The sequence below is a fragment of the Pocillopora damicornis genome, chromosome 1, assembly GCF_964200805.1.
Source record: "Pocillopora damicornis chromosome 1, jaPocDami1.2, whole genome shotgun sequence".
Lineage (NCBI taxonomy): Eukaryota > Metazoa > Cnidaria > Anthozoa > Scleractinia > Pocilloporidae > Pocillopora > Pocillopora damicornis.
The window spans coordinates 32,483,495-32,509,654 of record NC_142670.1 but is presented as its reverse complement, the minus strand read 5'-3'; the positions used below and the strand labels follow the sequence as shown (position 1 = coordinate 32,509,654).

Here is a 26,160-nt window from a genome sequence, read left to right as displayed (position 1 = left end):
TGTGTAAACAAACTGGGCGGTTAACTTCGCATGGTTAATATATTTTTTTCCATGAATGAATCCGTCGGAACTGTTGCAGAATAAAGCCTGGTGATAAAACCACGTGCTGTTATATTGCCCATCGTCTCCATTTGCCGGATTGCATTCTTTATCCTGTCAATGTCATCTGTCCGGCAGAAGAAAGTGAATAACGTTTTCGTATACCACAAATGTGAGTGCACATGCTGGTGTTACTCTAAAAAGAAGCAAAAACAACAACAATCAAACATACGATAAACAGTAAAGTCAACAATGAACGTTTTTACAAACATTACGGTTTCAGGGTTTCTTCTACAGCGCTTCTTTGCTGGATTTCCGAAATTTGAAAAAAAAAACAGAAAACCGCTAAAACTTACACTAACGCACAAATACTTGTGATAACGATAAGTATCTTAATTATTTCACAGTATTCGAACATAATTATAGCTGACGAAAACAATGACATGACACCTACACTGAATTTTATAGCCTCTTAATGCGTCTATCGCCTGTCTCTTCTTCCCAGTTTCTCACAGACTAGAATGTGCAAATAAGTTCAAATACCTTATGGGGGTACCCCTCCCCTTAAGACCCTTTCCTTTACAAAGCGCCACTTAAAATTAAAGATGGGAGCCCACTGAGCCCTCTTGGCCAATTCTAGATTATACCTTGCGGTTTAACACATAAAACTAATTAGCAAGTCTACTTGTATCATCAAATTTATCTTTAACATTCTGCCTTACCTGAGGACACTGGGAATTAATCCTTTGTAAAATCCTCTTACTCCTTCATGCCTAAGATTTTGAAAAGAACCTGCCGTGAGAAGAGGCCAGAAAAAGAAGAATACCTTCTTTCATGAAAATGTGGACTTTACCACTAAGCTGTAAGTCAATCCGAAAATTGGATCCAGTACTCAAACAAGCTGGTTTCAGTTCTCCGCCAATTTTGGTCCAATTCTTTGTCGAATTGTTTTAAACGGGCAAAAAATGTATCTCTCTTAAATGTAGAGGGTTTGAAACTAGAGATGGAAAGCTAGTCTGTGACGTATCGGAAACTTTAAGTTCTCATATCAAGTTCCAACTTACCTGAAAGTCTTACTAATCACATCCAACGCGCCTTTGTATTCCACCATCGTGTACTGATTCTTTAGAAAAGTAAAATTCATGAACAATAAATGACAGCAGAAAACAGTAAATACTGAACGATTTAACAAAAGAATCTTGTTGCTTAAAGATAGCTTCTGATATATTCAATTGGCTTTAGCTAATTTTATGGGCACAGGATCAAAACTTTCGCGCCGTGCGTTCCAATAACCATCTTGGATCCGTGTTTCTCAAGAGGAGTGGAAAGAGTGAAAGACGGTAAAAGCTACTCTCCCTCATGAGAATTGATATTTATCCACATTGTAGGGTTTCCTGGCCTTTGTTTGGTGTCCATTTGAACCACTGGGAGGGGGATGTGTGGGGCTAACGAATCTTTTCCCAAGGAATCGACACAATGACCTAGCTGGGGGCTCGAGGCTCGAGCACAGACCACATCAACCTGGAGTCCAGTAAACCAGCCGATGAGATTACCGGCCTGAAAACTAAAAACAGCCTTAAACTACAAGTTTATTTCAAGATAATAGCATGTAAAAGTAAAACGAAATCTATGTCAAAAGGTTAATAAATTGCTAATGAATCTCCCATTCTAACCTGTAGTCTTGCTCTAACCACTTGATAAGGATATGTCGCTGTTGCGGCGAAAATTTTCGACAGTGAAGCCATTAAAAGGTACTCTGTTGAACTCTATGAAGAAAATAAAAGTTAGCAAAACATAAATTAGGGAGCAGAAACTTTATATAACAAAAAACTATTACATTTTCAGCTCTTCAGAGTGATTCCGAAGATAACCCACGGTTACAGAATAATAAACTTCATCCTATTAGTACCTTCCTACCAGCCACGTGTACAATAAAGGTAATAGAGGTTGTCTTTTGGGCGTCAGTTGTGGCTTCAAAATGCTAAGGCTCGTCATGGAGGATGACTACTCAAGATGAGAAGCCAAAAACTTCCCCCACCCTTCCCTCTCTCATGTTCTCTTTTTATATTCGCCACTGGCCATTACATGTGTTCGTGTTAACCCTTTACACCCTATCATCAATATCCATATTCTCCATACTGTTCTCTGTACATTTCCAAAGATACTAACAAGGAGAATTTCTTAAACAGTCAAGACCTTTTTCGGTGGCTGAATATTTCCTCTATTCTCATGACTTCCATGTGTGATTCAGAGGTGGGGGGGGGGGGGCAAAGGGTTGATTCTTATCAATCCTTCTGGGTGGAGAGGGGAGTTGAGAGTAAAGTTTCGTTCCAGTACTACAACATTTTAAATGACAACACTTCAATCATCCACCCTAAGTTATGAACATGATCAGAGTAAAAGCACTTCACATGTTCTGTTTGTCAAGGTTTAAGACCAAGAGTTTCTTGTTTGCTAACTCGGTTGACCTTGTGAGCTTTAACGCGTATACAATCAACTATACAGACACGTGCAGACAGTATTCACCAGCTTCTTGTTGATTGGTGTTCCAAAATATTGACTGTAGCCTTTCCTCAGCTCCTCATAGGCTATGAATTGCAGTACTACGTGTGATACGCCAAAAACACCTGGAACGTAGCCCTGTTCAAGTAAAATAAAATGATATGAGCAAACTTAATGTTCCATCCAAACACATAAACTCAGGTTAATCACTCACAATACCATTATCTAAGCTAGGCGAAGATAGCGGGGTCTTAAAAAAGGCTGAAATAGCTTTGTATGGTTCCTGACTCTGAGACTGATGATTATGCTTCTCTTTTGTTTTTGTGCTTACCTTCCCTTTTTCTCTTTTCGATTGTTTCCCTCCTTTTTTTAAGGAGGTTTTTAAAACCACTGTTGGCTTAGTGCATATGCAGCAACCAAAACATACTAACTACAATATTAAGAACAAGTCTCTGTAAGAATCAAATATCTTGGGAAATGAAAATTTTCAACCCCCTTCAAATTTTGCATGCAGTTAGGCACTCAGGGGGGATGCACAAAAATGCCCTTTTTAAAGGTCGCAGCACTCTTGTTGCCATGGTAACAACGGCTGTTTGTTCGAGGCCCGGGGGCCCATTTTCATACAAAAACATTGCAAAAAAAGAGTGAAATGTTTATTTCTCTATCTCAAGCTAAATACAACATTACAAATTGGCACTTGTACAATATATAGTGACATCATTCGTCTTCACTTTGATTTATTCAATTTTCCCTGAAAGTGAATGTGAACACACCAATAGATTATTCATCTCGGTACAGTTTCGGTCATTTTTGCTGTCAGGTAAAACAGGGAAAACGTTTATCTGAATTTCTCCAAAAGTACACCGATTCTGGCTCTGAAACTACCCACCCAGCTGGTTACAATATTCTAGTTTTTAAATATGTAAAAATCTCTGCGGGCCTGCCTCTACTTTTTATAGGAGCAATTCGCGAAAAAAGCTCAAAATCAGATATTGCGTAATTTGGTGATGTTTGCATGTAATGTTCTCAACAACAAATGTTTCAGAAAAATGAAACATGCACGGCTTTGGAAGAATGTTATCTTATGAGCAATATCCCGAAGAGAAATCTCGCCTCTGGATGTCATCTTTTAAAAAAAATTGATTAAACTTCATGGAGGACTACCCGACGTAACTACAAACATATACCTCAAATCGTGTGCATATCATCCAGATTCCGAGTGCTGCACCTTCTTTCATGGGAATTTGAGCGATCCGAAGTCCTCTGAAGATACACTGTTATACATGTATGTCATTTGAAAGATGTTGAAGTCGGCTAATCTATACGAAACTATCCTCACACCAGTCATTTGTCATAAACATGTACGTTGTAACGACGGCATGACGCTGTATTTCTCCATGAAGTTTCCATCGATCGCTCCAAAGAAGACGAGAAATGGACATTTTTGGATATATCAGCAGATTTCCGCGCATTCTAAGTAAAAAACAGCCAAAAAAAAAGAAGAAAACCTCAATTGAACACTCGTAAACACTGGGATTCTGAGAGCAGAAATCGCAGCTTGTCAAAGCAGTACGACATATAAAACTCAGTCGCAACAATGGCAATTTGTACGACCCAAAAATCATGGCAAAGTGGAGATTTTGAACTACTCAGTATCCCTGCAGTACAGAAAACGGAACAGGGATTTCATCACAATCAATTTACAAAATTTAGCTTTTTTCAGGTAGTCTTTCACCTGCTCGAACGTTATATTGGCTTTGAGCCTTGAGATTTATTTCCCGTGACAATAAAATGCTCTAGAAAGTGCTTACAAAATTACAAAGGAACTATTTTTGGTGTCGCTTGGACCGAGAAATACAGATTTGAAATAATTAATGCTGTCATTGATGAACCAAAGGGCACAATCTTCTCAAGTTATTGGCTTGATAATCTCCACAGACTAACAATATTGGACCGAACGATCTCCTTCCTGGTGAGCCGGCCACCTCAGGGAAAAATTAAAGGACCTTTGACTTCCTCTCGTGTAAATCACTGGGAGATTGCGTTATATTCATCTTTTTTTAAGCTTGTAAAAGATATCCGTGAGAAAAGTATGGAGAATAATGGTGATGAAATCGCTGTCCTTTTTCTGATGGACATGAAGCAATCCGGATTACATATTAGCCATGGGGAGTTTCGTTCAAGTGACAAGTTGCGATTTGCATGTGGATAATAAGTTGTTTGAAAGTTGGAATTATGACATTATGATTTCATTAAATCTTTTATTTCGAGCTTTGTTATGATTTTTTCTTTATCAAGACATGGAAGGAAACATTGATTGACTCGATAGCACTGCGGCGGTGATAAGTCCATCCTCGCATATCGTATGCAAATTTTCTAACAGTTTTGTGACTGTTTTCAGATGATTTGGAATATCTTAACTCCTGTCACAAGGAAATGATAACTGCCCGAATCTGTTCTTTGTGAGATGCCTATGTCGTTCAAATTGCTATTCTTCCAACTTGGTTTTACATGTATTACTGCCGCTGACAAGTTACGATTTATACTCTCAGATTCTCAGTGTCTACGAGCATTCAATTAAGGTTTTAACGTACGTGTTTATGACAAATGAGCGGTGTGAGATACTTTCCTGTAGATCAGCCGACTTCAACATGTTTCAAATGACATACAAGTATAACAGTGTATCTTCAGAGGACTTCGGGTTGCTCAAATTCCCATGAAAGAAGGTACAACACTCGGAACCTGGACAATATGCACACGATTTGAGGTATATGTTTGTAGTTACGTCTAGTAGTCCTCCATGAAGTTTGATCAATTTTTTTAAAAAGATGACGACCAGAGGCGATATTTCTCTTCGGGATATTACTCATAGGATAACATTCTTCCAAAGCCTCGCTCGTTTCATTTATCTGAAACATTCGTTGTTGAGAACATTAGATGTAAACATCGCCAAATTATGCAATATCTGATTTTGAGCTTTTTTCGCGAACTGCCCCTATAAAAAGTAGAGGCAGGCCCGCAGAGATTTTTACATATTTAAAAACTAGAATATTGTAACCAGCTAGGTGGGTAGTTTCAGTTCCAGTACTGGTGTACTTTTGGAGAAATTCAGATAAACGTTTTCCCTGTTTTACCCGACAACCAAAATGACCGAAACTGTACCGAGATGAATAATCTACTGGTGTGTTCACATTCACTCTCAGGGGAAATTGAATGAATCAAAGTGTAGACAAATGATGTCACTATCTATGGTACAAGTGCCAATTTGTAATGTTGTATTTAGCTTGAGATAGAGAAATAAACATTTCACTCTTTTTTTTGCGACGTTTTTGCATGAAAATGAGGCCCCAGGCCTCGAACAAGCAGCCGTTGTTACCATGGCAACAAGAGTGCTGCGACCTTTAAAAAGGGCATTTTTGTGCACCCCCCCTGAGTGCCTAACTTCATGCAAAATTTGAAGGGGGGTTGAAAATTTCCATTTCCCAAGATGTTTGATTCTTACAGAGACTCGTTCTTAAAAGGGTAGCTCATTATGGTCTTAGCCCCAAGAGAGAGAAGACCTGCTATTTAATTTGGTGCACCAGCATTGTTATTTCACCCATCAAATTTTTGAGGTTATGCTAATTTTTTCACCATTTCGCAAACCAATGTTTTAAACGAGGGTACATATGAATGTTGTGCCGCGTAGCACTGGGAACACAAATGGTGAAACAGAGAATTAACTCTGAAGTGTAAATTAAAGTGCTATTTAAACCCATGAATAACCCACCGGGCGTTAGCCCTAATAAAGGGAAACAGGGAACCACACGAGGCAAAGAAAAAATCTTTTGACCTCGGTGGGAATCGAACCCACGACCTCCGGATTTGATCTACCGTTACTCTGCCGACTGAGCTACGAGGTCGCACAGAGAAAGTCGGTCGTGGGTTCGATTCCCACCGAGGCCAAAAGATTTTTTCTTTGCCTCGTGTGGTTCCCTGTTTCCCTTTATTAGGGCTAACGCCCGGTGGGTTATTCATGGGTTTAAATAGCACTTTAATTTACACTTCAGAGTTAATTCTCTGTTTCACCATTTGTGTTCCCAGTGCTACGCGGCACAACATTCATATGTACCCTTACTTTCTCTTCGCCGCGATTCACCATCCTAAATCGTCCCCGACTTTCTCTGTGCGACCTCGTAGCTCAGTCGGCAGAGTAACGGTAGATCAAATCCGGAGGTCGTGGGTTCGATTCCCACCGAGGTCAAAAGATTTTTTCTTTGCCTCGTGTGGTTCCCTGTTTCCCTTTATTAGGGCTAACGCCCGGTGGGTTATTCATGGGTTTAAATAGCACTTTAATTTACACTTCAGAGTTAATTCTCTGTTTCACCATCAATGTTTTAAACGATTTTCTTATTCTTTTGTCAATAATTTTTTTGAAGTTCTTGGACAGCAGAATTAGCTGAAAAAGCCTAGAAGGATTCTTTTATTCCACAAATTTGTCAACTTCATTAAAATTTCTTGACCTGCGACATATGTACGCAATACCTGCGGAAGAGGAAACCAATGTTATATCCCTTTTTGTGATATGAAGATACCTCGTAACGTGGGGAGCACACCAGGGATCTAAATACCCAAAGACCCCAACCGAGCATCACGCCAGGAGTTAGAGGTTTAATTATTGTATACGAAACAACCTACTGAAAGTGAGTATCACTCCTTTATCACTCTAATGATTGCCTGGGGCGTGATTCTTTTCTCTTTGTACTCCTCTTCATGGTCCCCTATACTTAAAAACTCGTTTAATTTTTTTTAATAATTACGGCTGCTGACAATTTTAAAGAGCCAAAGTACTTGTTAAGCCAAAATTACAAGCCTGACTCATCCCGCTGCAGTAGAGCTACAACATTTACGGTAAAAACTCTAAGCTTTTGGGACTGAAATAAACAGTGTATTTTAAATCTCGAGCACTAGACAGGAACAATAATTTATTTATTAGTAACATTTTTTCGAATGACTGTTGTGACAGCACCCATAGTTGCAAACCGACAAATATTGACTAAGGAGTCTTTAAAAAAGTAGTTTAAATTTCTCTCTATAACTAGTCTGTGGTAATCGTGTGCTATTATCACCCAAACAAAAAATGATGATATTAATAATTAACTCACTGCATCAATATTATAACCTGTGAAATGCTTTGTAAATAGACCAAAATATTTATTAGCTATGTAAGTCCCGGCCTCGGCCTCTGCATTTCATAAACAAGCTGCAAAGTACTGGATAGTAACCGATTATGGGGTGTTGTATGTGGGGTTTGACGCAAATTAAAATCCTATACTCTAATATATTAGCATATTATGCTGAACTTTTTGCGAACATCTGCATCAATGCATAGTCATATTCCTTGCTAAGTACAAGTTTTACGGCTTTTTGGCAAGCTTCTAGAATTATAGGATATCAGGGAAAACCTTTCAAACATTGATTTTGAATCATCTTAGTCCTTTTGCAATTGTCATTTCACTTTGTAGCCGATCCTTCCTATCATTAGAAAAACCTGAGTAAAACTCTAGAAGTTCGACATGTCTTAGCTTAACAGCCCATAAGAAATGATAATCGAGTCTTCTTACGCTGCTGAGGACGAGGAGTTATAAAGAACATTGCGTGCAAGAGATAATATCCTTTCTTGCTTCGGGGTAGTTTTTTCATTATTCCTTCAGGGTGAGATCGATATCAGCTATCATTGTTATGAAAAAATGAAGGGTTTTCTTTGTTTTTAAGAATTATTGCCAGTTATAACCGCAAAATTCTTGCTGTGTGTTATGACTTTTAAAAATGTTTTCCAAGCCACCACGATATGAAATCAAGTAAAATTAATCTTAAGAACTACGTAGAAATGAGGAGATGTTTTGTAATAACACGACTGAAACTGTCTACTGTGGCCACAAACAGTTGAAATATAAAAATGTTGATAACACCATGGTTTTTAAATGAAGTAGCTTTAAACTCCATCTTTGGTTTTGAATTATATCAAAAGAAGAAATTTAAACTACTTTTTTAAAGACTCCTTAGTCAATATTTGTCGGTTTGCAACTATGGGTGCTGTCACAACAGCCATTCGAAAAAATGTTACTAATAAATAAATTATTGTTCTAGTGCTCGAGATTTAAAATACACCGTTTATTTCAGTCCCAAAAGCTTAGAGTTTTTACCGTATATGTTGTAGCTCTACTGCAGCGGGATGAGTCAGGCTTGTAATTTTGGCTTAACAAGTACTTTGGCTCTTTAAAATTGTCAGCAGCCGTAATTATTAAAAAAAATTAAACGAGTTTTTAAGTATAGGGGACCATGAAGAGGAGTACAAAGAGAAAAGAATCACGCCCCAGGCAATCATTAGAGTGATAAAGGAGTGATACTCACTTTCAGTAGGTTGTTTCGTATACAATAATTAAACCTCTAACTCCTGGCTAAAGTATTTCGTGGACACGAGTCATCAAGAGTAATTAATTTCATGAACTTAAACAAAGAGGAATGTACGATTCATTGAATGGAAACATTAAAATTTCATGGGAGAAAAGGCGTCCTACATACTTAAAATATGAATGAAGAGAACCCCTGCACGTCTTTCAATGAATTTCGTGTTATATATATTTACAACAGAATGATGATACGAAAATAAAGTATAACTAAATCAAAAAAAGGCAGAAGCCTGTGTAGAGGTTCGATGTGTGTAAAATAAACAGTTTATTTGAGCTGGTAATTACTTCTTTATTGCGTAATAACTGCATGCCTGTAAGGAACAAAAGCCTATTATTCCTTATTCTTAATTAACCTCTTAGGGTGCGTGCAATTCTTTTCATCGGTACAGAGTCTTCTTTATATTTACGGCAAGTGCCAAATTTAAGAGAGTACCGGCTCTGCACCGGTATCGCAGAGGTCATGGATTCAAATCCCGTATGGGCCTGAACTTTTTTCAGGTCCTATTTTCAACTACTCATTTCAGTAGTGTTCTTAGCTGCGAGGATCTCTTAATTTCGTCTCTTCGCCGCAGTACAAATATATGAATTTCATATATCTAAAATCATCATTAGAGTAGAATATGTTCCTATTTACCCAAAGTAACACTCGAGACACTCAGACTGCTACGAAAAGTTGCGATATTTATAACTAAATTCTAAACCGTTTCCAGACTTAAAAAAAGGCAGTGTGATATATTCTCAAGGACCAGACAGGAACGAGAAATTAATTATTAATTAAGAGTCATTCTATTGACTACTATGTCTTCAGCTGCAATTATGAGGCAACAAATGCTAATGACAGCATTCTTTGTAATGCGTTTTGAATTTCTTACCGGAGAGGTGCTGCATCTTAAAAGGTGAGCCAGTTTTCTTTAACTCTAGTGGACACTCCAAGAATGAAAAACTATATTAAACTATTCGGAACATACAACGTCTTCCTTTAGAGAAAACCAAAAGGAAAATAAATTGTTTGAACGAATTCGATGCGATAATCCCTCGAATCTGGAAAAAAATTTAACTTAAAGCGATTAGTTTTGAGTTTTGCAGTCCTTTTATAGGATTTGCTTTTCCTTTTTCTGCTGACGGGTAAGATGTTAACTGATATTTCGATTATTTTGACCTGATATTTCTAATTCTCCAACTAACAAAGTAAGGTTTTTTTTTTCTTGAAAGCAACCGATTTAAAACATGAGCTTTACATCAATTTTTCAAACAATCTGTCCAAAAAGGACATGTTCATTCATATTGGAAATACTCTGTATTACATCTCGAATTTCACGTTTGTAATGCAGCATAATCGATGTGAATAAAGCAATAATGTTCTTCGCAAGTGAAAGTTCAAAATGAAATTTCTTTTTATCGACTTTCTACGACTTCTTTTGCGTCGCAAAGTTTTGGAACACTTTTCTTTCGTTAATTTTACGCGAGAGAGAATTCCTCAATATGCCAGTTTATAATCTGGCTTAGAGTCACTGCGGAAGGCCTATTTGGTACACCATTTTATTTTCTCGCTAATTAGAAGTGCTGTTTCACAGCAATTTGTGGCGGCGTAATAATGCTTTCCAAAATCTCTCAGTTTCAAAACATGACCAAAATTTATCACATAGAACATAAAAGCCAACGATATTTCCATAGGGACATTTTTTTGCTTCAGTACAGTAGCTGCGAGGATGCTCCGAATATCACCTTTGATTGTTATCTATAAAAGGCCTGTGTATTTGTTTTTAACACGACGATGGTCGAATTCTACTTTGGTTCTACTTTCCTCAACGGTTTTGAGGTTTTGCGGTGCCTCCAAAGAGGTCAAATGAAAAAAATTGTACCAAAGTCGTGCGGGAACTTGTTTTATTCTGCATGTGCAGAGGGCTGGAGTAGTCAATAAGACTAACTTCAACATCAAAAAAAAGAAGAAATTGATAGCGTTCACGTAAGTTTTGGCAACAAAGGAATCATTAGCTTCACCTTGGATAAATTATTCGAGACAACTTTTCTCTCAGTATTTTTGGGTTCAGTCAAAAAATATTTTTTCGGAATAAATAGTAAGAGAATGAAGTTCAAATTGCTTGATCGATCGTACTTATTTTCTGCTTCGAGAAGTGTAATATTCAGGACTTAATTATCTTCAAGCCCGACAGGTGTTCTCAGTCGGTTTTAATTTGCGTCCACAGGGCGTCTTTCCTACAATAGAAACCTCATAAGGAGGTTCGGCTAATTTCCATTCTCTAAACTGATAAAAAATAAGTGTCTTTTATGCATCAAATTCGTAATTTTCGGTCACGGAACTATACTCAAAACAATGTTTTTTTTTTTTTTTATGAACTTATCTCCGACTTAAATTTCAATGCACAAAGGCTGTGCATTAAGAATCGAAGCTACTTGGTAACGATTTGACGCAAAGTGCTGATCTAATTTCTGGAGAGCTTTTTTTAAGTATGTTAACACATCATTCCCAAATGTTTGAGGGCACTCGTTTTTGAGCAGAGGTGAATTATTTATCTTTTAGGCTTAAAAGTTTCTGAAAAGTGATAATCAAGTCTCCCAGACGTTGGTGAGTGCGGGGGCTCTGAGGAATAATTGCTTGTTTATCATTCGTTATTTCTTTTCGGGGTAAGTCAAATTCTCTGTTATCATTAAGATGAGAAATAATGTTGTTCTCTGTGCTAATAAAACGGTAAAATCGAACGGGCTTCATCCGTGTGTCGATACATTACAGAAAAAATTGCGAGCGTTTGAGCTCCAACATATGGTGCAAAATATTTTATGTAGGACTTCAAAGGAGCGAGTATTCATCTTTTACCAACACAACCTACTACAAAAAACCTCTAAAGAACAATAGAGAAATCGAGACCAAAGTTTTGCCGCAATTCAACAGGTCTTTTCAATTAAAAAGCTTCATTTCAATCTATGGATTCATAATGCAAATTCAACCTCACATCTCCTCTCTTAAATTGATATGGAGGATGAATCGAATCATTTTGTTCAAACCGAATCTTTGGCGCAAAAGTTGTGCGGCATTGTTTAATAAGGCTGTCGAAAAATTGCAAGCACAGTAATATTAACGTAAGGAAAGCACAGAGTCTTGTTTGAACTTTTTTTTCTTATCAACTTGCCATGACATGAATTAATATTCTCTCCTATAAATCGGACGGTCACGATATGTTTTGCATCGCCAAAATGCCGCAACTCATAATTGCCAAATAACTGCAAGAGATGTAAAAGTTACGAATATCAAAGAGCTGCGGATGAACAAAGGTGTAGCAACTCCAACAGTAGTAACATTTAATAGACATGTAGTTGACTTACAACCGATTCAGAGTGGAATTCTTCATTTCTCTTCCGCTTGTTTGTCCTTCCGCCTATTTTGGGGGGCATTTTGTTTGATTACTTGTTTGGTTTGGTTTGTGTTAAATCAATGGGCCAGAAAAAAACGCGCAATGCATATTCCTAAATAACGTATACTTTCCAATTTCAGCATCAGTGGCAATGGCGAGGAATTCAAGCTTCCTAATCCTATTGGCCTCTTTGTATCTCATGGACTTCGCTATTGCCAAAATTCCGTGCAAGACAGAAGTTAGCTTACCTGGTATGGCTCTCAAAGGATTCGTCTTTAAAAAGGTCCCAGTAACAGCTCCTCATGTGTGCGATATCACCTGCGAGAGAGAAACAATATGTCAAAGCTACAATTATGTAATTGGGGAAAAGTCCTGTGGATTGAACTCCCGAACCAAGGAAGCAAGGCCCGAGAATTTTCAGCCAGATGATTTACGCTTTTACATGGGACGCATTAGTGGTAGAAGTATGTATTCCGGTTTAGTTTATTTTACATACAAATCTTTCTCAGTGAGTTCCCAGTAAGACCTCGCTACTTTCCGAGAGCTGCTGTCCGATTGCTTTGTTATTAAATAGAGTCAGTGTCTTAAAGCAAAATTCGCCTTCCATGCATACATTGATATCAGCTAAACTTCTCGGCTCTTAATTATTGTTATTCCATGTTTAGCCCACACAAATATATTTTCAGATCTAATCTGTTTTGCAACTTCTATTACCCTTAAACCATTAATGAAGTCATGTCTATATATTAGCCCCCTTAGGATCTATTCCCGAATTACCAGCGCTGTCGTGCCAAGAGATAAAATTAAGTGAAGGTAAAGACAGCATCAGTAAAAACTACTGGTTGGATCCAACTAATGTCGGGAGCTCAAAGTTGGTTTACTGCGACATGATTTTGGAAGGTAAGTCAGTATACCAAGAACAGAATTTACACAACGTTTGGTCTACCTTTGCCTCAGCCTTTTTTGAAATGTTTTCACCTTGTCTCAGTGTTTTCTTTGATTAATTTTCAATTAGACATCGATGAATGTAAAGGCAGCAATAACGTTTGTGACGAAAATGCAAACTGCTCCAATACTGTTGGGTTTTATAATTGCACCTGCAAAGAAGGATTTATTGGGGATGGACGCTCGTACTCAGGTAAAATAGTTACAGGCATGCCGAGGTAAAATATTTAATATTTTTTCGCCTAAAAAACACTGATTGTATATTTGAGCTATCAACAATCGAATGAGTGAATAATAGACCAATGATAGCTTGCATGCTATATCAGAGAAGCCTTAGCATTAAACGACGCAATTTTAGCAGGAACTACGTATACTGTCCTACTATTGCTAAGTTTTGTTTTTTTAAGCAGCATTACCCATATATGTTTATGCAAGGAGCTGCCATGATCTACATCCGGTTTTTCCAGAGCCATCATGTTAAGAGATTAAAAAAATATATTGGAGAAGAGAATATAATATGTAGGTTGCACGTTTCAAAAATCTAGTTCGTTAACGACGAAAAAGTGAAAGCTTCTACTTATTATTTGAAATGATTAAAGTAATTACAAATCGTTAGGTGACAAATATAAAGTCCAAAATGCATTTACGGTTTCTCAGATATTGACGAGTGTAAAGGAAATCACTCCTGTCACGTAAATGCTACTTGCAATAACACCCTTGGATCACATGTATGTGAATGTCAGCCTGGTGAAAATCACTTGACTCTGATGATGACTTCCGCTCAGGTTGTCCAAACGTCAGTCACCACTACCGACAACAGTCCTTCTCAGGACTACACTCACCCGGACGATCAAACTACACTATTACTTGAAAATTATTATCATCAAGTTTTGTAAAATAATCAAGATACTACGAGCGCTCTGATTGGTCAAAAAACAACCGTTGATTGTAGCGATAAACCCATGGAAAATTGAAGTTTATGTTATAAAAGTAAAAGACCACATTTTATATCGGTTTACCAGCGTAGTAAACGTCTCCAGATGTTGGGAAACCACTCGAAAAAAAAAAAAAAAAAAAAAAAAAAGGAAATCAATCGCCTCCAACTCGGAATTACAAACTTTTCTCGTGTCCTCACAACATCCCGCGTGGGTTATCTCGACAGTAAACTGATAGAAAGAGTTATGAATAAAGGGGGTAAGTCTGTGGTGCTGCGTCGGTGTGAGAGTATAACAGGGTACTTAGGTAGTATCACCCGAGTTGATGACGTAAATTGGCCACCGTAAAGAGTTTTAAAGCTAATACTTGTGTTATGTATGATTATCAAAGTAATCACTCGACTGAGAGTCCGCTCATTTTTAAAGTGATAAACATGATGAAGTGCAAATATATATGTGGTTTCCTCAGATGTTGACGAATGTAAAGGAAATCACTCTTGTCACGTGAATGCTACCTGCACGAACACCAACGGATCCTATCTTTGTGAATGCCACCCTGGATTTAATGGAAATGGTCAAAGCTGCACAGGTGAATTTAATCTCTTTGCTATAATATTTAGAATATTCCTGCTCGAATATAACCTAAAGCTGCTGAGGTGGCCATATTATTAGTTTCTCATATGCCGGTTGATATACCCACGATACCGGTTGTGCCCTAAGTCTGCCTACAGCTGTCCTTTAATGCATTGTCTGAAAAAGAAGGAGCTCAAATTCGGATCCTGATGAGTTTATCTAGATCTCTAATATCACTGTTTTAGTCTCAAAGCCTTAAAGCAGTTAAAGACATGCGAGTTACAATGTTTAATTCTTTTTCGCCTAAAAACACTGTAGGTACATTTAAGCAATTGCTATCTACAATCGAGTGAGTGAATAACAGACCAATAATAACTTGCATGCTATATCTGTGGATCCATAGCATTAAATGAAGCAATTTTAGCAGGAACTATCGTCCTACTAGTGCTAAGTTTTGTTTTTATAAGCAGCATTACCCATACATGCTTATCCACGGAGTTGCCATGATCTACTTCCGGTTTGTCTCAGAGCCTTGATGTTAGGAGATATAAAAAAGAACATTGGAGAGGAGAATATAAAATCTAAGTTGCACGTTTCAAAAATCAAGCTCGTTAAAGACAAAGAAAGAGAAAGCTTTCTCTTATTATCTGAAATGATTAAAGTAATTACAAATCGTTAGACGACAAAAATAAAGTGCAAAATGTATTTACGGTTTCTCAGATATTAGAGTGGATTAGCAAGAGGACGGGAACGTCATTTCAGAACAGGAAAGCGCGCGGATAATCTGGACTCTATTTCGACTTCCGGTGTTAGCGTTGCCGTTCTCCCCTTTAAGTTCAGGACGTCATTTCGCTGAGTTTGAGTGCATTTCATTCGTTCATGGTTAAACGGGAACTCATTGTAAACAACTCCATCGTTGAGTCGCTTGATCTCTACATGCTTCGCCATGACTCCTGCTTAAAAGAGGAGTATTGTCATGATTGAGAAGAATATTCAGTAAACAAGGGAAAAAACGGCGACGATTTCAATTCCAAATTATACCTTACAAAATTATGAAGAAAAACCAGTAGTGCTGAAATCTAGAAGCACGAAACGAAATGACAGCGATACGAATCATAGAAAACAAATATATTTAGTGGGCTTCAAAATTTGATAGATGAATCTGCAGACTCGAGAATTAACTGAAATGAAATAATTTTAAAGTTTAATCGCCCATGTGTATTCATGTTAACAACTCACTTGTAGTAAACTATCCTCGGTTTGTGCTTGTCGTTACACTCTCAAAGAGGATAATGTCGTTGTCCTTCAAGTGGTCTATGAAACCGAAAATTCAAGGCTGATAATGATCCGAAAGAGCCAAGGTTAGGATATCCAAGAACAAATATAACGTGGACGGTTCGTTGAAACGACTGCTAAGTCACTTTTCAACACAACGCGACGGTCTTCTCGACCCAGTTTTTTCTCGGCATTTTTGCTGCGCGCGCCGTTCTGAAATGACGTTCCCGTCCTCTCGCTAAACCGCTCTATTAACGAGTGTAGAGGAAATCACTCCTATCACGTGAATGCTACATGCATGAATACCCTTGGATCAGCGCCGTACCATTCAGCCGCGTTCACTCATAACTCGTAATATAAGCAGCGGTTTTTCATGAAGGCGATGAAATTTTTATTTTGTTTCCCGCGTTGAAAGTAGCAGTAAATTCCTACGAGTTGACTTTCCTCCGAAATTCACATCGAGGAAGCATAATTTTACGCCACCTTGTGTACAAAAACGAATCATTTTTTGATTATGTATGATTTTAAAAGGTCGATGTCTTGAAAATGCTGCCTGAGGCCTACGGGCAGCATTTTCAATGCCGAGGTCACAGTTTTTCACCATACGGACCGACCCTTAGCCGGTAAATAACATTTTTTTTTTAACTTAACGAAACACATTCTGAAAGAACCCGAATGATTTAGGGCTATAAATACGGCAAGATCTGAGCGAGTAAATGGTAGTTAAAGTAAAGGTGATACAAATTAAGGAGAGATGCTTCACTGAAACATTTTCACTTGCGTTAATAAAGGTGATTTAAAAGGCTTCCAAACAAAGTTTGAAACATTATTTTTACAAGCATCTGTCACAATCTGACACCTGTCAATTAGAGAGCGCGTAAGAAAAAAAAAGCGCAAGAAGATTTGAAAAACAACGGAACTAGTTTGGCAGGGACTGTCGCGACAATGTTTTCTTCAAAAACAATCAATGATACAACGGAAAGTATTATTCACTCTCATCGACGATTCATTCATGTACGAAGATTTACCTCTGGTCATTAAGTAAACGGCCAGGAAAGTAATTGTGAGTAAATTCAAATTTTTTATTTTGAAGTTGTGAGAGTTTGCTCGTTTGTTTGCTGCAACGGCGTATGTAAATCTGGTCTTTCCTCCACAAAAACGAAATTCGAACCGCACACTCCAACGAGACACAAGGGGATTTAACGCGGCCTTTTCTCAATAAATTCCTTCAGTTTCTGTTGTGCAATTTATGGTCCAAATGTCCAAATTGAACGGACTTTGAAAGACTCACCGAGAGCGTATATTTATTGTCGAACTGAAATTAAAACTTCGCTCGTTCTTTCACTACGAACAAATTGTTTGAGAAAATTCAGACATTAAATGAATGAAAGTTCCATTGTTCAGTTTACCTGTAACCAAATACCTCACGTTTTAACTTTCTATGTACTTTTTGTGAATGATTACAGTCAATTGCAGACGGTTTTTAGGCCGCTTGTCAACCAACGTAACGACACTATTGCCTATACAAATTCATTCTGAAACCAATATTTTTTTGTCAGTTATTTGAGAGAGAGAGAAAAGAGAGGATTCATAAGTCGGATTGAGGTAGTGACCGATGTATTTGCTTAAAAATACTGCCCAGCGGGAAAAACGAGGTATATTTATGAAAAATGGCAACGAAATTTGAGCTGTATTCGGCGACTCACGAAAGCGTTACCGTGGCCCGTGGGCAGAGATAGGAAAATACTGACCGGGTAAAGAACCAATCAGATTGCAGGATTCGTTACCGTGCCCTCTAAAAAAAAGAGAAATTAAAGTAATTGCTTAGGAAATCTTTGTGCAAAAGCAAGGATCCGATTACTGGCAACTCATTCATTCGCGTTATGATTATAAATTTTTTGATGGTGCTAGTAGACAGAGAGTCATTGCACACTCCTGGGACTTAATTGTGTTACTACCAAATACCTCAGGGCTGGTATCGTTGTTTGGGAACTGAAGATCAAAAATGTCTTAAACGCGTTTGGTAGCTTCCAGTTGAGGTACAAACAACGACAGGCTTTGATGGGCGATTAAAGCAAGAGTTCACATAACTCTATATAATGCTATCATTTCATTTTAGTTCCTATTTGCATCATCACTGTCCAATCCAAATTCTTCTTTAAATTTTACTTAACGCATAGTTGTTCTTGTAAAACATTAGTCCCATCTAGTTGTTGTCGAACTGATTGACTTGAAAAATGTCAACAAAAAATGTTATCGTTGTTACTACAACCTTTTTATAATGTTCATTTTATTTACTAGCCGACCCATGTTATAATTATCAAAACCTGAGTGATGCCAATAGAAAGAGCAGTTACTATACACCACAGTATGGACCATTATTGTGTGACTACTTCACCGAGGGATGATATCGTTTTGTGGGAGCTGCAGGAATAAAAATGCCCACAACACGTGTGCCAGCATACAGATGTGGTACAGACTGGCCAGGTTGGTTGGATGGTGCTCATCCTACAGTGGAAGATGGTGAAGTTCCAAGGACGGTCTGCTTTAGTGATCGCTCTACTGGTTGCAAATACATAAAAAATATTTTTGTAAAAAACTGCAGATCCTACTTTACCTACAAACTTATACAGCTACCTTGTCCCTCACGTTACTGTAGTGCAGACTGAATGTGAAGCAAATATACTTCGCGTAGTAAGAGAACACACAAATCGCTCCGTAGATACATGTATATATAAAGTTTTGACATGTAAGGTATTCAACCTTTCTTCTCTATCTTAAACATTATCATCAGATTTTAACTTTTAACATCAAAGACAGTTGCCCCAAGTATCTTTAAGTAATCTTCCAGTAAAACCTGCAAGACACAAACTCTCAAGCTTAAGGTTTTCGAGCCTTTTATTTATGTTTTTTTTTTTCGTTTTTTTTCATCCTTCAATTGCTGTAATTATAAACCATGATTATTTTAGCGTATGTCCGTGGAATACAAATAGGCGCTATCTTACGTTATAGGCGTAGAAAAAAAAGTGATGACAGTCAAAATCTGATGTCCTTTGAAATTACATAAAGTTAACATATTAATAGTGACTCAGTATTTTGAAACATTGAACCAATTTCCAGAAACACAGTAAGCAAAATTCAATGGTTTAGCCTGCGTAACCGTGTGTTAAATGTGTCCGAATCGACCAGAATTCATTTGAAATTAATGGATCGCTTACATCTCACGCTTATTTTGAATCCAAGTTAAAGATCTTGACGCAATGGCTTCAAAGTGTAACTATAAAGCTTATTTAACTAAGAGCACAGGCACCTCATTCATTCAAGACGAAATTTGTTAAAATACTTTTATAGATTTTAAAAGTTGACCTGTTTTACTACGGTTAATGTTTGCCTACAACATTAACACGCTAAAAGAAAGGTATTCAGAACTGCAATGTGTTAAAAACAAGTATTTAGAGCGGCATAGGTAAACATAAGTTGTAAACAACTTTCTACACCGTTTAAGTACATCACCAAAAATATTTTACAAGAATATTAGATTTGAAATCAAAATCACAGTTTCTCTCGGCGAAGTTTTCCTTTTATATAATGCAAATATATTCAAAGAATCCTATGAAAAATAGTAAGCGCAGAAAAGAAACCCACTCTCACCGTAACCCCCAAAGGCTACTGCCTGATATTTCAATATTCTAACTAAGACTAGTCTTCCAATCATTTGATGTTCACTTGTCTCTAATTTACAATAAGAGACCTGAACACAAAGCAAATGAGGCAAAGCAAGGCGAGTTTCTTGACAACGTATCAAAATATAGAAAAATCGTCGGTAGACTCTTCAAAGCAAAGTGATATGAGCTGGGTCAATTGTGGCTCAGCTTCTTGAGTGGTGTAAATAAATTATCTCATTATTTAACAAAAACTGTGTATCTCTTTGTAAATAAATTTAACTTACACGGACTATTTTTAGCTGAGTTTCATAACACGAACACGAGTAAGCGCTAAGGGCAGTGTAGTCCATGGGTCGGAGTAGGTTCTCGATACCATTCATCTAATAGCGATCGCGAAAGAGTAGCTTTCACCGTTTTTTACTGAAGTTAATGTCAATAACCAGGGAAAAATAACAACAAAAACAAGGAAATGTTACAATGAAGTAAAAACAGAGCCATAAATAAAAACTGGGTTTAACTTTACATCGCAACAATTCAGTAACAAATGGAGAAAGTTATTGAAAAAAGATTTTAACGTAAGGAACAGAAAAAGGAAAATAAGGTAATTTTTAACTTAATATTGAACATTTTTCTTGATTAATTGCAAGTAGTTTTCACAAGTAATGTTTGAATTATGAAGTTAATAGTAATAAAAAAAAAAAATTGCAAAAAGGCATCTCTTGTTGTTCATGCCTTTGTTAGTGCTAAGGGAATGTATATAAATTTGATACCCGTATGGGACAAGGGACAAAGGGGAGGGGGAAGGTTCTTTATAAAAGAACAATGGGAGAAATCATTGTTACCCTTAGGACCTGATAGTAATAATGGATACCTTTTGCATTGATGTACAAAAATTGCTCTGAAAAAATTCATATTCACATTCCGCTGGTAAATGAAGTTATCGATAAAATGTGTAAACGCACTGGGCGGTTAACGTCGCTCGGTTAATATATTTTTTCCCATAAATGAATCAGTCGGAACTGTTGCAGAATAAAGTCTGGTAATAAAACCAAGTGCTGTAGTATTGCCTATCGTCTCCCGTTGCCGGATTCCATCATTTATCCTGTCGATGTCATCTGTCCGGCAGAAGGAAGTGAATAATGTTTTCGTACACCACAAATGTAAGTGCACATGCTGCCGTTACTCTAAAAAGAAACAAAATCAACAACAATCAAACGCACAATACACAGTAAAATCGACAGTGAACGTTTTACATATATTAAAGTTTCAGGGTTTCTTCTAAAGCGCTCCTTTGCTGGATTTCTAAAAACAAAAAAACCGCTAAAACTTACACTAACATATCAGGTGGGGCACAAACATTCGTGATAACGATAAGTATCTTAATAATTTCACAGTATTCGAACATGTAACTGATAGAAACAATGACATGACACCTACTCCGAATTTTATAGCCTCTTAATGTATCTATCGCCTGTCTCTTCTTCCCAGTTTCTCACAGACTAGAATGTGCAAATAAGTTGAACACCTTATGGGGGTACCCCATCTCTTAAGACCCTTTCATTTACAAAGTGCCACCTAAAATTAAAGATGAGAACCCACTAAGCCCTCTTGGCCAATTCTAGATTATACATTGCGGTTTAACACATAAAACTAACAAGCAAATCTACTTGTATCATCAAATTTATTTTTAACATTCTGCCTTACCTGAGGACACTGGGAATTAATCTTTTGTAAAATCCTGTTACTCCTTCATGCCTAAGATTTTGAAAAGAACCTGCCGTGAGGAGAGGCCAGAAAAAGAAGAATACCTTCTTTCATAAAAATGCGGACTTTACCACTAAGCCGTAAGTAAATCCGAAATTGGATCCAGTTCTCAAACAAGCTGGTTTCAGTTCTCCGCCAATTTTGGTCCAGTTCTTTGTCAAATTGTTTCAAACGGGCAAAACATGTACCTCTCTTAAATGTAGAGGGATTGAACTGACTAGAGATGGAAAGCTAGTCTATAACGTATCGAAAACTTTAAGTCCTCATGTCAAGTTCCAACTCACCTGAAAGTCTTACTAATCACATCCAACGCGCCTTTGTATTCCACCATCGTGTACTGATTCTTTAGAAAAGTAAAATTCATGAACAATAAATGACGGCAGGAAACAGTAAATACTGAACGATTTAACATAACAGACTTGCTTAGAGGTTTTAGCTAATTTTATGGGCACAGGATCAAAACTTTCGCGCCGTGCGTTCTCATAACCATCTTGGATCCGTGTTTCTTAAGAAGAATAGAGAGAGTGAAAGAGGGTGAAAGCTATTCTCCCTCGTGAGATTTGGCATTTATCCTCATTGTAGGGTTTCCCTGGCCTTCTGTTGGTGCCCATTTGAACCACTGGGAGGGGGGATGTGTGGGGCTCACGAATCTTTTCCCAAGGAACCGACACAATGACCTAGCTGAGGCTCGAGGCCCGAGCACAGGCCACATCAAACTGGAGTCCAGTAAACCAACCGATGAGATCACCGGCCTGAAAACTAAAAACAGCCTTAAACTACAAGTTTATTTCAGGATAATAGCATACAACAGTAAAACGAAATCTAAATCTATTTCAAAAGGTTAATAATTTGCTAATGAATCTCCCATTCTAACCTGAAGTCTTGCTCTAACCACTTGATAAGGATATGTCGCTGTTGCGGCGAAAATTTTCGACTGTGAAGCCATTACAAGGTACTCAGTTGAACTCTATGACGAAAATGAAAGTTAGCAAAGCATAAATTAGAGGGCAAGACACTTTATATAAAAAAAGAACTACTATATTTTCAGCACTTCAGAGTGATTCCCAAGATAACCCACGGTTACATAATAATAAACGTCATCATATTAGTACCTTCCTACCAGCCACATGTACAACAAAGGTAATAGAGGTTGTCTTTTGGACGTCAGTTGTAGCTTCAAAATGCTGAAGCTCGTCATGGAGGACTACTACTCAAGATGAGAAACCAAAAACTTCCCCACCCTTCCCTCTCTCGTGTTCTCCCTTTACATTCGCCACTGGCCACTACATGTGTTCGTGTTGACCCTTTACACCCTAACATCAATATTCATATTCTCCATACTGTTCTCTGTACATTTCCAAAGATACTAACAAGGAGAATTTCTTAAACAGTCAAGAACTTTTTCGGTGGCTGAATATTTCCTCTATTCTCATGACCTCCATGTGTGATTCAGAGGTGATATTGTAAGGAGAAGTTAGATGTCAGTCAATCTTAGGGGGGGGGGGCAAAGGGTTGATTCTTATCAATCCTTCTGGGTGGAGAGGGGAGTTGAGAGAAAAGTTTCGTTCCAGTAAATGACAACACTTCAGTCATCCACCCTAAGCTATTAACATGATCAGAGTAAAAGCACTTCACATGTTTTGTATGTCAAGGATTAAGATCAAGAGTTTCTTGTTTGCTAACTCGGATGAATTTGTGAGCTTTAACACGTATACAATCAACTATACAGACACGTGCAGACAGTATTCACCAGCTTCTTGTTGATTGGTGTTCCAAAATATTGACTGTAGCCTTTCTTCAGCTCCTTGCAGTGCTCCGTGCGATACGCCAAAAATACCTGGAACGTAACACTGGTGAAGTAAAATAAAATGATATGAGCAAACTTCATGTTCCATCCAAACACATAAACTCAGGTAAACTCTAAGCTAGGCAAAGATAGCGAGGTCTTAACTCTAAGACTGATGTTTGTGCTTCTCTTTTGTTCTTGTTCTGTTTATCCCATTTTCTCTTTTTGATTGTTTTATTTCCTCCTTTTTTAAGGAGGTTTGAAAACCACTGTTGGCTTAGTGCATATGCAGCAACCAAAACATACTAACTACAATATTAAAATGTTTTACATTAAGTCTCAAAAGTGAATATCAAAGATATAATTGTGATTGCATCTTGCAGACCTACATCTGTAAGATACCTAAAGTTCTCTGCAATCAGAGTACCAAACAATGAGTCACTTAAAAAAATAGACTCAATGTATTAATGTACAGTTTTCAAATTGTGTTCCATAAGAACACTTTCACACTTCCACTATTGAATCTCCCATGTACATTTAAGAACTAAAGACTATATATATATATTTAATAATTCCTCTATTATACTACATTTTATTCCATTATTTTTTTTTTGTACTTAAGCTCAAGGTATTAAGGTACACATGGAGCGGTACACACCACTTGTGACTTCTTGGATTTGGTTGACTTTATCAGAGACCAATACCCTGCATACTTCACCACAAGACCAGCACACACAGTCAAAATAATCTCAATTTTTAACTTGATCAATCAATCAAAAAGCTGTCAACCGATATATATCAAGGTTACCTTGTATAAATCTCTCAACTCCTCATGTCTCCACGACTTTAACAGAGCATCTGTAAAAAAAGAGGAGTACAAAGTAAGTCATGCATCTGGATTTCATGTAAGTGAGGAATTGGTAAGCACAATTACATGCGCCACCACCTTGATTCCAGTTCACAGTGATTGAGAAAAGTATCAAACAATTTATTATTCACTGCTGAATCAACGTTTGGCTTATAAAAAACTAATGAAATGATCATAAACTTGAAAGAGCTCTTGATTTTTAATTACATTCTCTTCGTAAGTTGCATGTCTGAAATGTATCAAGAATAGTACGGGGAAAAATACATACTGATGGAAGTGTGCAAATGGTTCACTTTTCTTTTCTCTCTCTTAGGTAAAAAGGTGTCATTCATCTTTGCAAACAAATATCTTACCAAACATTCATTTGTACTGAGGTGTTTGTGTTTTTTCAGCAAGGGAATTAGAATACTAGAGATATAAGCGAGTTTTGACCACCCATATTGGGTTTGTTAAGTAACCTGGCACAAACCACCAAAAAGTTAATTCATCATTCTAATTAGCAAATAGATGGACCTTAATCGTTGGAAAGTAAGTCAACGTGATATAACTTAAAACTTTTCCTAAAATGATCTCAAAAATAACGCAACACAATCGGTTACTCGCCAAATATACAACTATCTATTTGTTCAAAATTGATCAGCGCACTAGAATGATTGTGGAAAGGGCATCGAATGAATTAATGTCTGATAACATCTCGCACTATGAACACGACCCTGAGAGTGACGCTAAATGAGCACACTTCAAACTTCGAGTCTCTCGACGGAGACAAACACCCTGTCCCAGATGCTTTTTTCGAAACATATTCACAATTCTTTCATTAAATTTTTTTCGAATATCTGTAGTTCTTAACAGTAGTAACAGAACAAGATTATAGAGACTGCCTCGAAAAGCTCGTCCGAGGAAAAGCGTCAAAGTTTGTCCGAGAGGTTTGAAATTTCAGAATTCAGACCACCTGTACATGCTCTAAAATTCAAATTCAAATAAAAGATTATTTAAGACTAGAAGTTATTAGTATCGCACAAGTTATTAGTAAACTTACACAGCCACAGAATTCAGAAAAGGAACCAAAACTGAATAGTTTCTTTGAGATCAGCTTAGATTTATAAGGCCTATTTGGTGCACCGTTTTATTTTGTCCCCTGTTTGAAGTGCTCTTTCACAGTAATTTTTTTTGTTTTGTTTTCAGTCATTTGCGGCGGTGAAATATCGCTTTCAAAAATCTCACAGTTTCAAAATATGGCTAACATTTATCAAATAGAACATAAAAAAAAACCACAATATTTCCATAGGAATATTTTTTAATACAACAGCTGCAAGGATTCTCTCAAAAATATCACCTTCAATTGTCATCCATAGAAGGTGTGTGTATTTGTTTTAACACGATGATGGTCGAATTCTACTTCGGTTCTTCTACTTTTCCTCGACGGCTTTGAGGTTTTGCGGTGCCTTGAAGGAGATCAAATGAAAAAGAGCACAAAAAATTTAGCCAAATCTCGTTCCGCAACTTCTTTATTCTCCATGTGTAGAGGGCTGGATTAGTCTTTAAGACGAATATCAACATTTAGACAAAGTAATTGATAGCATGAATCATGAGGTTCATTTTGGATAAATGATTCGAGCAGCTTTTCTGTCAAATATTGATAACTGAGTTCAGTCAAAAAATATTTTTTGGGAATAAATATTAAGAGAATAAAGTTCAAATTGCTTGACCGGTCGTACTTCTTTTCTGCTTTGAAAAGTGGAATATTCAGGACCTAATTATCTTCAAGCGGCACCGGTCCGGCGGTTGTAATTTGCGTCCACGGGGCGTCTTTCCTACAAAAGAAACCTCATAAAAAATAAATGTCCTTAATGCATCAATGTTTGGTCATGGAACCATAGTTAAAACAATTTTTAAGGACTTAACTGGGACTCAAGTTTCAAGCACAAAGGTTGTGCATTAAGAAACAAAACTACTTGGCGACGATTTGACGCAAAATGCAGATC

The 26,160-nt window shown here is 37.3% G+C and overlaps 2 protein-coding genes across 2 annotated transcripts in view; one reads left to right on the top strand and one right to left on the bottom strand.

Annotated features, from left to right (window-relative positions):
• The window catches only part of LOC149053356 (uromodulin-like), a 272,818-nt gene that overhangs the window by 12,464 nt on the left and 234,194 nt on the right, over window positions 1–26,160 (top strand). The window lies entirely within an intron of this gene.
• On the bottom strand, window positions 163–12,404 carry LOC149053369 (solute carrier family 25 member 32-like). Its single transcript, XM_089203474.1, has 6 exons — window positions 12,336–12,404; window positions 2,566–2,679; window positions 1,713–1,805; window positions 1,104–1,162; window positions 762–812; window positions 163–235 (listed from the first exon to the last, which is right to left on the bottom strand). The coding sequence occupies exons 1-6, from the start codon at window positions 12,402–12,404 to the stop codon at window positions 163–165; spliced, it is 459 nt and encodes a 152-aa protein (XP_089059600.1).

Bases quoted from the DNA above. Each gene is read 5' to 3' on its own strand.
- LOC149053369 (XM_089203474.1), bottom strand. From the start codon at position 12,404: ATGCCCCCCAAAATAGGCGGAAGGACAAACAAGCGGAAGAGAAATGAA. The intron at 2,680-12,335 runs GTAAGTCAACTA...TTACTTGAACAG, and splicing joins AATTCCACTCTGAATCGGTT to GGCTACGTTCCAGGTGTTTT. The intron at 813-1,103 runs GTAAGTTGGAAC...TCAAAATCTTAG, and splicing joins GTGATTAGTAAGACTTTCAG to GCATGAAGGAGTAAGAGGAT.